This window comes from Panthera uncia, assembly GCF_023721935.1.
Source record: "Panthera uncia isolate 11264 chromosome A1 unlocalized genomic scaffold, Puncia_PCG_1.0 HiC_scaffold_17, whole genome shotgun sequence".
Taxonomy (NCBI): Eukaryota; Metazoa; Chordata; class Mammalia; order Carnivora; family Felidae; genus Panthera; species Panthera uncia.
The window spans coordinates 55,178,085-55,192,779 of NW_026057577.1; the positions used below are offsets into that span (position 1 = coordinate 55,178,085).

At 43.5% G+C, this 14,695-nt stretch overlaps 1 protein-coding gene across 1 annotated transcript in view; it reads left to right on the plus strand.

Moving 5' to 3' along the window:
- Window positions 1-14,695, plus strand: part of ANKDD1B (ankyrin repeat and death domain containing 1B) — a 70,432-nt gene that overhangs the window by 47,213 nt on the left and 8,524 nt on the right. The window contains exons 9-12 of the mRNA XM_049649665.1: window positions 3,195-3,293; window positions 6,183-6,281; window positions 9,021-9,119; window positions 13,844-13,939. Coding sequence (XP_049505622.1) covers window positions 3,195-3,293; window positions 6,183-6,281; window positions 9,021-9,119; window positions 13,844-13,939 — 393 coding nt within the window. The remainder of the gene's footprint in view (window positions 1-3,194; window positions 3,294-6,182; window positions 6,282-9,020; window positions 9,120-13,843; window positions 13,940-14,695) is intronic.

The window sequence follows — 14,695 nt, forward strand, 5'->3', positions numbered from 1 at the left end:
CTTCCTTCCTTCCTTCCTTCCTTCCTTCCTTCCTTCCTTCCTTCCTTCCTTCCTCTTTATTTATTTTTGAGGGGGGAGGGGGGAGAGAGAGAGAGAAACAGAGAATGCACAAATGGGGGAGGGGCAGAGAGAGGGGGAGAGAGAGGATCTGAAGCAGGCTCCACACGGATAGCAGACAGCCTGATGTGGGGTTCAAACTCACGAACCGTGAGATCATGACCTGAATCGAAGTTGAATGCTTAACCAACTAAGCCACCCAGGTGCCCCTGGGTCATTTCTGAGAAGGTGATTGGAGAGAATTGATTTAGCTATGAGCAGAGACTTCCTTCATTTGTGCTGGATGTAATACTGCCCAGAGTTTGGTCAATAGATGCTCTTCAGGGTCATACTAAATGCCTCTGGTCCAGTGAAGACTTTTGTAGACCTTAACAACTCATTTCTGGAGACCCCACCCTCATATCCTATCGAACATATATAAATGCCCCAACATTCCACATTAATTTTTTTTGCTGTAAATTATTTTCTAAGACTTTTTTATTGGCTGTGATAAACTACCCTAATTTATGACTGACGCAGGTTTCTTAGAACTCTCTACGTACTTGGGAATTAGAGGAGGTGAAAAAATTTAACCTACAAATTGTTAACAAATGTAATGAATATTTTATGACTGTTACATTTAACAATCAATGAGGTATGAATATGTCAATTAAATATTTATTCACTTCAAGTTCCTGGTTTTCTTTTGGTATCTTGGAATCAATTTTTTTGCTAAAGATTTTAAACATTTCTTTGGCTCCTAAAAAGTCTGTAGGCCCTATACACAGTGCCTATAGTGCCTCTGGGGTAAAGTGCTGGAGTGCCACAGCTCTTCCTACTACGTTCTGGCTTCAGGTTCTTCACAAACTTGTTTCTGATTTAGATCTTTTCATTCGGGCACTTCTTACCATTCTGATCTCAGTCCAAATTTCACCCCACCTGGGAGGATTTTCTTGATCACTCACCAGAAAGTAGCCATCCAGCCCTGCTGTTTTACTTCGTTTTGTTGCACTTATTATTAGCTGATATTATTCTAATAACATGTAGATTTAGTAAATGGATTTATTCTCCCATCTACGGATTCACTGATCTACCAGTCTGCCAATCTATAGATCAGTTGATTGTCCACCTCTACTGGAATGTGATAATGGACATCTTGTTTACCGTCATATCTCCCCACTATCCAACATGGTGCCTGGCAGATAATAAACGCTCAATTATTTCTTTGTGGAATGAATATGATGACGGTTATGATTACTGTACATATTTACTAGCTCATTTATCCTCTCAATATTACTATGGTTTGAGACAAAGAGGTAGGATGGTATGATAGGTACACAAAATAATGCTCCCCCGCCCCCCGCCCAATGTTATCCATATCCTAATCCTCGGAACCTGTGAATATGTTATATTACAAGGCAAAGTGGGATTCAGGTTGCACATGGAATTAAGGTTGCTAATCAGCTGACCTTAAAATGAGATTATCCTCATTTATCCAGGTTGGGCCCAATGTAATCACACAGGTCTTTTAAAGTAGAAGAGGAAGGCAAATGAGGAGGCCAAAATGATAGAGGGTGAAGACTTGGCGGACCATTGCTGGTGCGCCTGAAGATGGAGAGAGAGGCCATGAGCCACAGGATGTGGGCAGCAATGTCCACAAACTGGCAAAGTCAAAGACGTGGATCTTCCCAAGGGCCTCCAGAAAGGCCTGTAATTTAGCCCAGTGAGACCCATTTCAGACTTCAGACCTCCAGAATTGTAACAGTACATTCGTATTTTTTAAGCCACTGAGTTTGTGGCAATTGGTTATTAGCAGTGATAAAAACTAATAGTTAGGTTCTTTTTTACAGATGAAGACAAAGAGGCCCGTACTTGAGAGGCCACTTATTCAAGGTCATATAGTAGGAGCTCAAGCTAGAGTCCAGTTGGTCAGCATGTGTATTGTTCTTTTTAGTATCATCTTATCTATTGGCTTCATAACAAACCAACCCAGAGTGCAATGGCTTAAACCAACAACACCTTATTATCTTTCATGGCTCTTGGACTGAGAAATTCTTACTTTGGGTCTGTTATGTGGTTGTAGTCAGATGTCAGCCAGGACTTAGGTTATTTGAAAGCTTAAGTGAGCTGACTCACTCACATGACTGGCAGTTGGTGCCATCTGTCAGCTGGGAGCTCAGCTGGGGCTCTTGAATGGCATGGATGTGTGGTCTCTCTTCTTCACAGCATGGCAGCTGGTTTTTAATAGGCAGGGAGGTGAAGCTGCCAAGCTGGGTAGCAGCTGCACCTGGGTCTGGCACACTGTCATTTCTGCCATACTCTGCTGATTGGTCCAAGCAGTTATAGGGTCCACTCAGATTCAAGGGGAGACCTCTTGATGAGGCAGTGGCCAGTCTCAGGCCCGCATGTGAGATGGTACTTACTTATGTAGCCACTTTTTGGAAAACATAACATCCTGTAGAACCTTATTTGGTTGGTGGGCCTAGAAATACTTTGTAGCAATCTTAAAATTAATCCATCAACAACTATCCATTGTCCTTATACTGTTGCAAAGCACCATACTAAGACTTTTTGGAGGATAGCAGGATAAATCAAGAACAATTTTCTCATCTAGTGTTCACAGTAAGTGAAGTCACTTGAGCACAGGGAAGGTAGGAGGCAGCTGGTACCAGGGAAGGAGAGGCATTGACGAAGGAGATGAATAAGGGGCCATGAGGGAACACTGCACATGGGTAGCAATCATGCTGAGCTTTGAAGCCAGACCTGGCAGAAAGGAGAGCTGCAGGTAAGCAGTCAGGGTTGCAGCAGGTATTGAGGCATTTCCTGGGACCAACACCAAGTCAGCCTTTTTAGCTCAAGGAGGGTGTTTGCAGAGTGTATGGAGAGAAGACTCAGCCCTAGTCCACTTTGTACTTAGAGAGGGGAAACAGGGATTTAACTCATATTTGCTTGAGGCATGTGTCACCTCAGACTCTCTTTTTATAGGAAACACTTAGAAATAACAAAGAGGCCCTCAAAATAATCAAAAACACATTGGATTTTCTTTTTTAAATAGTTGTATATTTCTTTGTATTAATTAATTACCATGTGATGAATATCAGAAAGCAGGCTGGATTCTAATGGGGATCTTCCCTGCCTTTTCCACCTGTGTTTTGCAGCTCAACATCAGTGCTTTGCAGATAGCAACCCAGAACGGCCACACATCCCTTGTGAGCTGTCTTCTCAGTAAGCATGTTGACCTGTACCAGAAAGTGGAAGTGAGTCTGTTTCAATAACATGGGCTTTGATCCTGGTGCGGTGAGGCTGGCTGTGTGCAGAGATGCTCCTTGCAGATACTTGGGGGGTGGGGAGGAGGGGAACGAGATGTTCACAAAGGAGGAATTCTTTCTGGGGAAGCAGACTGACTCCTTTTGGAGGCTGAGTCTTAATCTTGAGAAATAAAATGCAAGGGATGAATTTTACAAAGTCTTTGAAGTTCCTGAACAAAATGAAATCTTAGTGCTTTAAATATTGATACTTGCTGCAATAAAACGTTCTCAGGTGTCCAGAGATGCCATTATTCTTGTATTAAATTTATCAGTCTGTGGAAAAAAGGACACTGCTATAAATGGGAAGGAGGATGATCTTTTCCCCCCCCTTCACTGAGTGATCTTGTTTTTCTTTTGCAAGTCCATCCTTTATACTGATTGAGGTTTTCTGAAGTTTGAGTTGGCTTTGGTAGGATTGAGGAAGGCCCTCTGTGCCAGCAGTAGATGGGAAGCATTCCTCTGTTTTTCACTTCTCCTGTGAGAATATTATTTCCTCTGATCTTGGTTAGCAATTACTATTTATTATATTAACTAGAGAGGAGGGGCGTGATTTGACCATGTCTGGTCAAATTTATTATATTAACTATTATTATATATTAACTATTATTATTTATTATATTAACTAGAGAGAAGGGATGTGATTTGACCATGTCTGGTCAAATTCCTCTAACATTAGAGGAATTGGCTCTGAACGCCCCGGGTCTGTCCAGGGATGCTTCCCATTTCTCAGGAAGGGCTGGGTCCCAGCAAGGCCGGTAGCCCTGGCTGGAAGGACACTGCCTACTTCCCTGGCCTGAGGGATGCTTTCTCTTTTTTCATGCTTGGTGCCTCAAGAAAGAACATCCTTCCAGAGAAGAAGAGGCCTGCACGGAAAGCCTCCCTCCCACACTGCCCTGACCTGCCTGATCATCTCCATTTCCTTGCTCACCCCCATGGCAGTCTGACTTCTGCAGCCATGGTGTCCTACCTGCCCCCCTTCTCTCCTCTTCCTCTGTGGGCTGGTGATGCTCTTGTCAACTCTGTACATCTCTTTTTCATAGGTTTCTTTCATAGTAGGTTTCCTGGGAAGGAGCCTGGTGCCAGTTTTGGAGTCAGGCAGATCAGGGATTCAAATCCTGTCAAATCCATTTCTTGCCGCCAAGGCCTTGGGGAATTATTTAACTGCTCTGTTCCTTATATATAAAGTGGGGAATAGGAGAGCCTGGGTGGCTCAATTAGTTTGACTTCAGCTCAGATCGTGATCTCACGGTTTGTGGTTCAAGCCCTGATTGGGCTGTGTGCTGACAGCGTGGAACCTGGAGCCTGCTTCAGATTCTGAGTCTCCCTCTCTCTGCCCATTCCTCGCTCATGCGCTCTCTCTCTCTCTCTCTCTCTCTCTCTCTTTCTCTCTCTCAAAATAAATAAATAAATAAACAAACAAACAAACATTAAAAGTTTAAAAAATAAATACAGTGGGGAATAGATGTAACTGCTAGGATTATTGTAAATCAAAACTATTAGCCCAGAGTTTAGAATATAAACTATGGGGGAAGTGAGTGTACAGTAAGTAGCATTATAAGATGTTAAATGTACCTTACTGATGCTTATTATTAATATCTCTTTTTCTTGAGTAACACTGTGCTCTATCCTCATCATGCACCCTCGCACACACCTGTGTTGCCTGTCGGCTGTCTTGGCTCTCGGCTCTACTATTGTTCACAGCCTTGCTGGATCTTCTGCCTGCACCTGCTTTTTATACCTGTACCCGTCCCCCTCCTCCCTGCCTCTAACCTCCTAGGACCTTCCCTCCACCCTGACTGCCCCTGAGCTGTCTCTCACGCCTTCCCTCTTTTTCCCCACCTTTTTTTCTTTGCGGCTACCTTCTCTACTCCTGGAGACATTTCTCTCTTGTCATCATGGGCCAGTGGCACCTGTGTGTCAGTGAGGCAACAGGAGCTAAGTGTGTGATTCTAGAGCTGATCGTGACATGACAGCCTGGCAGGGCTGGCGAAGAAGCCCACCTGTGGAGATGGCTGAGAGGGGCTGGGACACTTCAGGTGAAGGTGTGGCTGCAGAATGGCTGCACCTTCATTTAACTGCAAATGAGGACAGGGGAGCATGTTGGAGAGGTTTGGTAAACATACTGGGGCTGTATATATACAGGAGAAGGCTAAACATGAGCATGGTGCCCCTGGGTGAATGGGTCATTAGTCCCATGGAAGGATCTAGGGAGAAAGAACTCTAGATCAGATCATTTCAGGAAATGCTGAATGTGCATGCTTTCTCCTCCTTGTAGTTATTCCCCCCATACTTTAGCTTTTTGAAGGCTCTGAGAAGTCCTGCATTAAGCCTGTTTCATATTTCTTATCCTTCTTTTCAAAGCACAAATGTCAGTTCTTCAGGAAAGCTTTTTCTCATCTCCAGAAAGGTCAGCCCTCTGGCCATCCCATATATGCTCTTATACCACTTGCTACTTTTCATCCAAAGCATTTATCACAATTTGTGCATTTATTTTGTGATTAAAACAATAACAACAACAACAATATATTCTTGCCCCACTGGACTGGAAGAATCCTGAAAATGCCAGGTTCGCCACTGAATCCCTAGCCTCCCATAGTAGGTGCTCAGTGTCTAGTCCTGGAATGAATGAGGGGGCAGAGCTGATTGCTGGTAAGCTGGTTTGCTGCACAGCCTTGGGGTGGAAATGATGCTGAACACTCGCTATTGGCCTGCCGCCGCCGTGCAAGGCAATTCCAGTACTCAGAGATTATTAGGAAACGTCTGTCGAAATGAATTGCTTTTTGGTGTGAATGATGAAGCCAAAACCTCTTGGATTTGAAAATTTCTTTCTTTCTGCAGCCGAAGGAGTCCCCTCTTCATTTAGCTGTTATCCACAACCATATCACAGTTGTAAAGAGCTTATTAAGTGCACAGCATGACATTGACATCTTAAATCAGGTAAGCCAGCAGTCCGAACCCAGAGAGTCTGTTTTCTTATGATTCAAGGTAGTGTGTGACTACGGGTAATTTTGAGCAAGTTCAAGTTGCCCTAAAAATTTTCCAGGAGGAATATACATATTCTTTTTATCCATTTTCTGCTGTAACCCCCACTCCCACTTGCACACACATACTTTTTCAAACACACAACCGGGGTTCAGTTAGTGCTCACATTTAACAGGCCCAGCACTTCTGGTAGATAAACAGTAGCTCAGAGTTAAATTGCCAGATGCTCTTTAAATCAAAGCCCACTCCTTCAGTATGAAATATAATTGGCCAGTAGCCCTTTGCCACAAGGAGGAAGCTTTGTTTCTTTCTTTTTTTTTTTTTTTTTTTTTATTTTTGGGACAGAGAGAGACAGAGCATGAACGGGGGAGGGGCAGAGAGAGAGGGAGACACAGAATCGGAAACAGGCTCCAGGCTCCGAGCCATCAGCCCAGAGCCTGACACGGGGCTCGAACTCACGGACCGCGAGATCGTGACCTGGCTGAAGTCGGACGCTTAACCGACTGCGCCACCCAGGCGCCCCGGAAGCTTTGTTTCTACATTAGAGACTGTAAATGTGTCTTTTACCCAAAGGCAAAAGAGACCTCTTGGAATAAAAAAGATCACCATAAATTAAATCTACTGGAGCAGAGTCAAATGCTCCATAAAAGGAATCCATCACTAGCTGGTTGTGGAAATGCTGAGTTGGAAGATTAACGGGGGTGGGTACTGTCTGAATCAGGGCCTCCTCCGGGGCTGAGCTGCCTCTCCCAAGAGCTGTGGGAAGTAGGAAGAGAAACTCTTGGGAGAGGAGCTCTTTAGGAGCCCTGGAGACAGGTGAGAACTCTGGACTCCTCTTGGCTTTCTGACTGCCTCTACCTAGAGGAGCCTCAGCTGGACCCTGAGGGGAGGGAGCAGCCAGATATGGTGGACATACCTGTCCTAACCACCCCCTGCCCCCCACACTGGGAGCCCCTGTTTCCATGTCTTTGGAACCAGAGCAGTGCCACAGATCTCTCCAGTCTCCTCCATCTCCAACCTAGGAGTTCCTTTGTGCCAGATGGGAATAGAGACTTACCTACCCTTCCATCCCTTCCTTCCTCCAGGGACCTTGCTCCTCCCTGTGTTTTACCATCCCAAATGTTTGTAGGGAGGGAAGGAATGTTATTATACATACTTAGGTGTCCAAGTATGTTAATGCCCCAAATATTTGCTTACGTGCAGAATTTTTGCTCTATACCCAGAACTTGTGTGTGATTTTGGTTTCACCAGAATTGGCCAGATTCACTCTAGAAAGGAGGGTTTGTTAGTCTGCCCGCCAGGTATAGAACTAGACTTGACCATTTCAATTCTCTGTTAGATTGGGAATATACTCAATGTATAACAATAAGAAAATATAAATAAGATAAAAATTTATAATTATCATCCCCCCCAATAAAGAGAACTCTTGTTAACGTATTGGTTCATTTCCTGTCCTCTAGACTTACAGCAGTATCATCAAATTGAGATGATATTGGTGTTTGAGGTATGACCCTGTGTCTCTGTTCCATGTTGATAGAGACCTTTGATAGTTTGTAAGTGTGATGTTTTGGATGAGCCCCCAGAGGGGCTGATTGCCACCCAAAAGTGAGTCTTTAATAAATGCTTTCTAATACTAATTATGTTAACGCTCCAAGCAGGTTGATCCTGTGCTCGGGTTGGCAGAGTACTGAGCTAGATGCTATTGTCCAGCTCTGTGACCCTGGGGAAGTTGCTTCCTGTCTCTGGTTTAAGGGTTGGGCTAGACCATAAACAATGTTCCTTTCAGTACTAATATTTTAGAAATGTCTGTCTGCACACCAGCATTCCTTTCAGTGAGAGGTTAAAGTGTGTTATTTTCTTGTGATTTCGTATTTCTTGGAAACACTGTTACCCTCTTGGTAAGAAAACGATTACCCCAGAGAGAAATTAGAAGTCTTGTACTCTCTTATACATTATAACTAAGAAATTTACAAGATAGAGAAAAGCATCAATAAGGCAATAAAAATAACTCCCTAATCCTGCCATCTAGACATTATTGTTAATATTGTTGATGTGTTTCCTTCTCTAGATACAGTGTTGTGTCCAAAGTCTGTCAGTGTTAAATGAGTACTTTTTCCATTTTAAGAATTAATCTTGGAAACCACTGTTTAATTTGTAGTTAAGTACACATAACGTAACATTTACGATTTTAACTGTTGTTGAAGGTACACTTCAGTGACCTGAAGCACAGTCACGTTGCTCTGCCTCCCCCCCCACCACCCAGTTCCACAACTCCTTCCATGTTCCCAAACTGAAACTCTGCTCATGACTCTAACTCCCCATTCTTCCCTCCCCTCAGTTCCTGGCAGCCACCACTCTGCTTTCTGTCTCTATGAACTTGACTCTTCTAGTCTGTCATAATGAAGTAATGTTTCAGAAATCATTTTTAATGGTTGCCTGCTAATCCGACAAGCGGATATACCTCAGTTTACCCAGCGAGTCTCTTTGTCAAACATGTAACTTTCTTTCAGTTTTTCACTGTTACCAACAATGCTACAGTGAATGTCCCCTGTACCTATTTAAAAATGTGATCTTAATCTATTTTCCCATATGCCTATATAGGGCACCTCTACTTTCCCTTTGTCTTTTCATTATGCAAGTTTTTTCCCCCTCCTTAATGTGTTTAGATTACATTTTTGAAATTTCTCATGGCAGAGGCAGCAGACTCCTTTGCACCTAGCTGCTGATCTTGGCCATGTGGAACTGGTGGACACTTTGCTGAAGGCAGGCTGTGACCTGAAGGTCGTTGATAAGGTAAGCTCATGGACTTCACCCTGTTCAGCCAAGGTGGTTGTGAAGAGCTGTCTGCAGGCTGTAAGCCTTGACAGCAACCATAGCATACCCTTTGTGAAAAGACTGGATAAATCTTACACAAACATTGTAACGTGGTCGTCAGCAAAACATCCTGATTGTGATTGAGATATGTAGGTAAGAAATTTTACTCTGAATAATAAAATCTGTGTTTTTTTAAGTTTTCTTTTTTTATAAGTAATCTCTACACCCAATGTGGGTCTTGAATTTGCAACCCCAAGATTGAGAGTCGCATGCTCTACCAACTCAGCCATCCAGGCGTCCCTAAAGCATATATTTTTTAAATTAAAATTATGTATTAGGGGCGCCTGGGTGGCTCAGTCGGTTAAGCATCTGACTTTGGCTCAGGTCATGATCTCATGGTTCGTGGGTTTGAGCCCCGTGTCACGCTCTGTGCTGACAGCTTGGAGCCTGGAGCCTGCTTTGGATTCTGTGTCTCCCTCTGTCTCTGCCCCTCCCGTGCTCATGATCTGTCTCTGAAAAATAAACAAACATTAAAAAAAATTTCTTAATAAAAAAATAAAATTGTGTATTAATCTTTAGAAAAGATTAAAGATTCAGGTGGTCCAAAAATTTAAAAATATAATCAGTAAGGGTTTTACAATAAAAGTGTCCCACCCGCCCTTGACCCCGTTTGTCTGGTTCCCATACTACCCTTGCTAGTGGATCTATTATCATAAATTTCTATTTTTTCCAGTTTCTTTTTATGCATAAACAAGCAAACATAAATATATAATACTCTTACTACATTCCTCTCTCCTTTTTACACAGTGGTGATATACTTGTACATATTGTCCTGCATTTAGCTTTTTTCCTTTAAAAATATAGAGTAGAAGCTGTTCCATATTAGTACAAGAGAGTTTCTCCATTCTTTTTTAGGTAGCTGTGGTATGGACATATCATAATTTGTTTAGTTATCAGCTGATGGGCATTTAAATTGTTCCTAAGCTTTAGCTTTTGTAAACAGAGATGCAGTGAATAAACATACATGTCTAAAATTTTTTTACTTAAAATTAAAAAAAAATTTTAAATTGTAAAATAAATACAACAAAATTTATCATCTTAACCATTAAAAAATTTTTTTTTAATGTTTATTTTTGAGACAGAGAGAGACAGAGTATGAGTAGGGGAGAGGCAGAGAGAGGGAGACACAGAATCTGAAGCAGGCTCCAGGCTCTGAGCTGTCAGCACAGAGCCCGACACGGGGCTCAAACCCACAAACTGTGAGATCATGACCTGGGCCAAAGTCAGATGCTCAACCAACCAAGCCACCCAGGTGCCCCATCATCTTACCTATTTTTAAGTGGACAGTTCAGTAGTGTTAAGTCGATTCACACTATTATGTAACCAGTCTCCAGAACTTTTTCATCTTGCAAAACTGAAACTCTATGAACAACAACTACGCATTTCCTCGTCCTTCCCCAGCCCCTGGCGACTACCACTCTTATTTTCTGTTTCTATGAATTTGACTATTCTGGGTACCTCATATAAATAGAATCATACAGCGTTGGTCACTTTATCACTGGCTTATTTCATTTAGCATAATGCACTGAAGGTTTATCCATGTTGTAGCACATGTCAGAATTTCCTTCCTTTTTAAGGCTGAATGATACTCCATAGTATGTCCATACCACATTTTGTTTATCCTTTCATCTGTGGATGCAGATTTGGGTTGCTTCTACCTTTTGGTCATTGTGTAGACGTGTTTGTAAAGAAAGACAACTTTGTATATTGATGCAGTAAAGCAGACTCAGTTACAGGAGGGTTGTGGGGCATCCGTGCATTAGGTTCTAGCTTACTGAAAAGTGTAAACGCAGGAAGACCGAGGTGTGGCAGCCCTGTTAGGTGCTCACAACACATGTACCTTATTTCAATCCTCACATCTCCTCTGTGAGGTGGACAAAATTATCCGTTTTCAAGAGATTTCAGCGATGTCAACGTCACACACATAGTAAGACACAGAGCCAGGCTTCAAAGCAAAAGCTGCTTGATTGTGTAGTGCTTTTCCACAGCTGTGAGCAGAGGTGACTGCTTCTGCAACTTGCTGTCTTTTCCTTCCTTGTCTTTACCCACACTGTTCATCAGCTCAGCACATCCCTAATTCCCAGCACTAGCTGAGTTCACCCTACTTACTATTGCAGAATCACACATTTTACATCTGTGGGACTTGAAGAAATGATGTGTTATTTTGCTTTTCTGTATATGTCAGTTTTTAAAATTATCATAAAAAGTCATATAAGCCTTGGGGCACCCGGGTGGCTCAGTCAGTTAAAAGCCTGACTCTTGATCTCGGCTCAGGTCTTGATCTCATCAGGGTCGTTAGTTTTAGCCCTGCTTGGGCTCCACACTGGGTGTGAGCCTACTTAACAAAAAGGCAACACAAACCCACTGTGAACAATCTGGAAAACACAGAAAAGCATAAGGAAGAAAAAAGCATCCACCCATAACTCCGTCACTTGGGTGGAAGTGCCCCACTTGCACTCCTGTGCTCATTACCTTCCCTTAACATTTAGCATTAGTATTCACATGTCGCATCGTATTTTCCATGCTTTCCTTTCATACTGTATTCCACTTCTTCATTAACACTTAACACCTCTGGGACAGTCTTGTAGGTGGAGATTCCATAGCACTGGGAAGGGAATTCATGCTCGGCCCCCAGTGCCTATGTACTGGATGTCCTGGGAAATAGTAGCCTCAGTGCTACAATTTGACTCACAATTTGATTTTCCCATATTCCCTTCTCCTCTTCCTCTTTTTTCTCTGGGCACATAGTTGGCACCCAACACCTATTTCATTAATAAAAACCACCTTTTCCACTCACTCCCACAGTATTTACCAAGGATAAGTGACTCTAAGAGTAAATGAAAGTGTGGACGGAAAAAAGGAGCCAGGGTTTGGTGTAAATAGGACTTTCCCAGAAACCTGCTCCCTCGGTCAGAGGTGTCACAAAGCTCCTGGAGGGCTTCCCACCCTCAGTGGCAGGAGTGCTGTATTTCCACTCCAGGGCGCACTCCCTGGGAAGGTTTTCCTGCGAACTTGAGAACGCTGGCTCTCAGAATGCTGCCTTCCCACAGCAGGCTGATCATCTGGATTCAAATGGCCTCACGAGCCAGAATCTAGGCAGCATGCAATGGAAGACTTGCTAACTGCCTGCAAAGTGCTATTCTTCCTAATTTCATTACTGTCCTCTCTTGATGAGAAACTGATTACTGTCGGTCCTAATCTTCCGGCCCACCTGGGTCTAAGGCACCTCCACTCACAGCCAGATCATGTGGGTTGGTGGGAGTTGCACTTGTTGCAAATGCTCAGCCATGTGAGAGAATTATTGGGATAAATTGCTGGATCCCTAAGCATGGAAACATGGGTTCCTAAAATTGGAACTTCTTCTTCTGGGATTATTTCTGACCATTCGTTTTGATTATCTTCAGGATTCCTGAGCAAATTTTTCCTGTGCCATTTTAAAAATAAATAAAAACCACCATCTTTTTCTCAGGAAAATGTATAGATATGTGTGGATTGTGCATGGCCTAAAATCTAGGGGACAGCTTTTGTTATTTGGACAAGATACCATATGCGTTCCCAGGCCACTCATGCCCCAAATTATGTCCAGAATATCCCTTACTGCATATTCCATTTGGTTAAGTTTCTAATCCCTAACCCCTTGGTTGGAAGCGTAGAATAGAAAAAAATTCTAGATAGGAGTCCTGCGGGCTGAATTCTATACTATGAATTAGTAGTTTTGTCATGGATGCTACTCTTCTTCTTCTTTTTTTTTTTTTAAGTTTTATTTATTTAATTTCTACACCCAACGTGGGGTTCAAACTCACGACCCTGAAATCAAGAGGTGCATGCTCTTGGCGTTCCAAGGATACTATTATTCTTAATAAGATCCAGCACTTTTCGCCCTCATTAACACATGGCTTCAACTTCTTGGTCTAAGAGGCTGTTCAGGCTCTTGCCATCATGCAAGCATTCTAGTCAGGAGGAAGGAGAAAGAGAATGGCGTCCTTCCTGTCTTTAGAAATACTTTCTAGAAGTTGCACGTGCCACTTCCATTTATATAACAGAACTTAGGTCACATATCTAAGTGCAAGGGAGGCTGGGAAATGTTTGGGGTGGTCAGGTGCCCCGCTAAAATCAGGAGGTCTCTTTTTATAGCAGAAGGAAAAGGCTATTCGGGGAAGGAGGTGTGGCACACTGACTAAAGTCTCAACCACAGATGGAGTCAGTCCTCATATTACTTATTTGCTGAGGACTTCCCAGTACAGTGAGCCAGGGAGACCTCTGGAGGTCTCAGAGAGATGTTTGGGTTCTCATCGATAGACGATGTGTAAAACATCATCTGTTGATGGTCAGTCCCTAAGTCTAAATCTTTTCCCCTGCCCTGTGGACACAGCACCTGACACCATCAATATCTAGCATCTCTTGAATAATTACCATGTGTCATGCACAGTCCTAAGGGCTTGATATGTACTACCGCATTTACCCCTCACCACTATACCATGGGGTAGCCTTTGAGCCCTAGAGAAGCTAAGGACTGACCCAAGTTCACCCTGCAGGGAGGCAGCAAGATCAGGATTTGAACTCAGGCCCCTCCCTCCCTGTTCCAAAGCTGGAGCTCTTAAATACTAGGCCATCCTGCCTGACACTTTCATTTTTAATTTTAGCAAGGGAAGACTGCCCTGGCCATGGCCTCCAGAAGCAACCACAGCCTTGTAGTGGACATGATCATTAAAGCAGAGAGATACTACGCCTGGAGAGAGGTAAGGAACAGGATTCCAGCTTCACAACCGGCTCTTCTGCAACCCCGTCTTCTGATGGGGCAGTGTGGGGTCGGTGTCATTCTTTCTTCTGCTCTCATGGGCAGGGTCCTGGTCAGTGCAGTTATAACGGTCCCTTTGGCCTGTGCTGCCCCATTCAGGAAATGAACAGCTGCCTCTCCCTCTCTTTACTTTGCCAGCATCAGTAATCAGAGCTCATAGGGCTAAGTGGCCCCATCCATGTCGGCTCGAACAGACTTAGCATGCTTGCCCCGCATGGTTGGCCCTCTGCCACAGAGTCTTGGGCTGTGGTACCTTCTGGAAGTTTTCAAACCTACATTCTAATGAGCGATAAAGAAGTTGACATTCACCGCTCTGCAGCTTTTAACACAAGCTGGTGATGGCTCTCTAGCACTCAAGTATCCTGTGATAGTCACAAAAACCTTATTCATCTTGAGAACACAAAACACTTGTCTCCAAGACATTCTCTCTGCCTTCTTTCATTATTACGTCCTCTGCTAGCTGCCACTCCCACAGCTTCTCAACAGAATGCCTTTCTCTCCAAGATTGGAGTCTATACCTTCAGGCAGGAATTAGTTACCAGGCACCACCCTCAATTTGTACTTTGTGTTGTTACCATGCTAGGCTGAATGCCCCGCCCTGGTCCAGTAGGTTGGTACCAGAATTCAGCTCCTACCCTTCAGGTGTTTACCCCTGAGGAGCATCAGCCCTGATTTGCTGTCTAGTTGCTAATCCTGA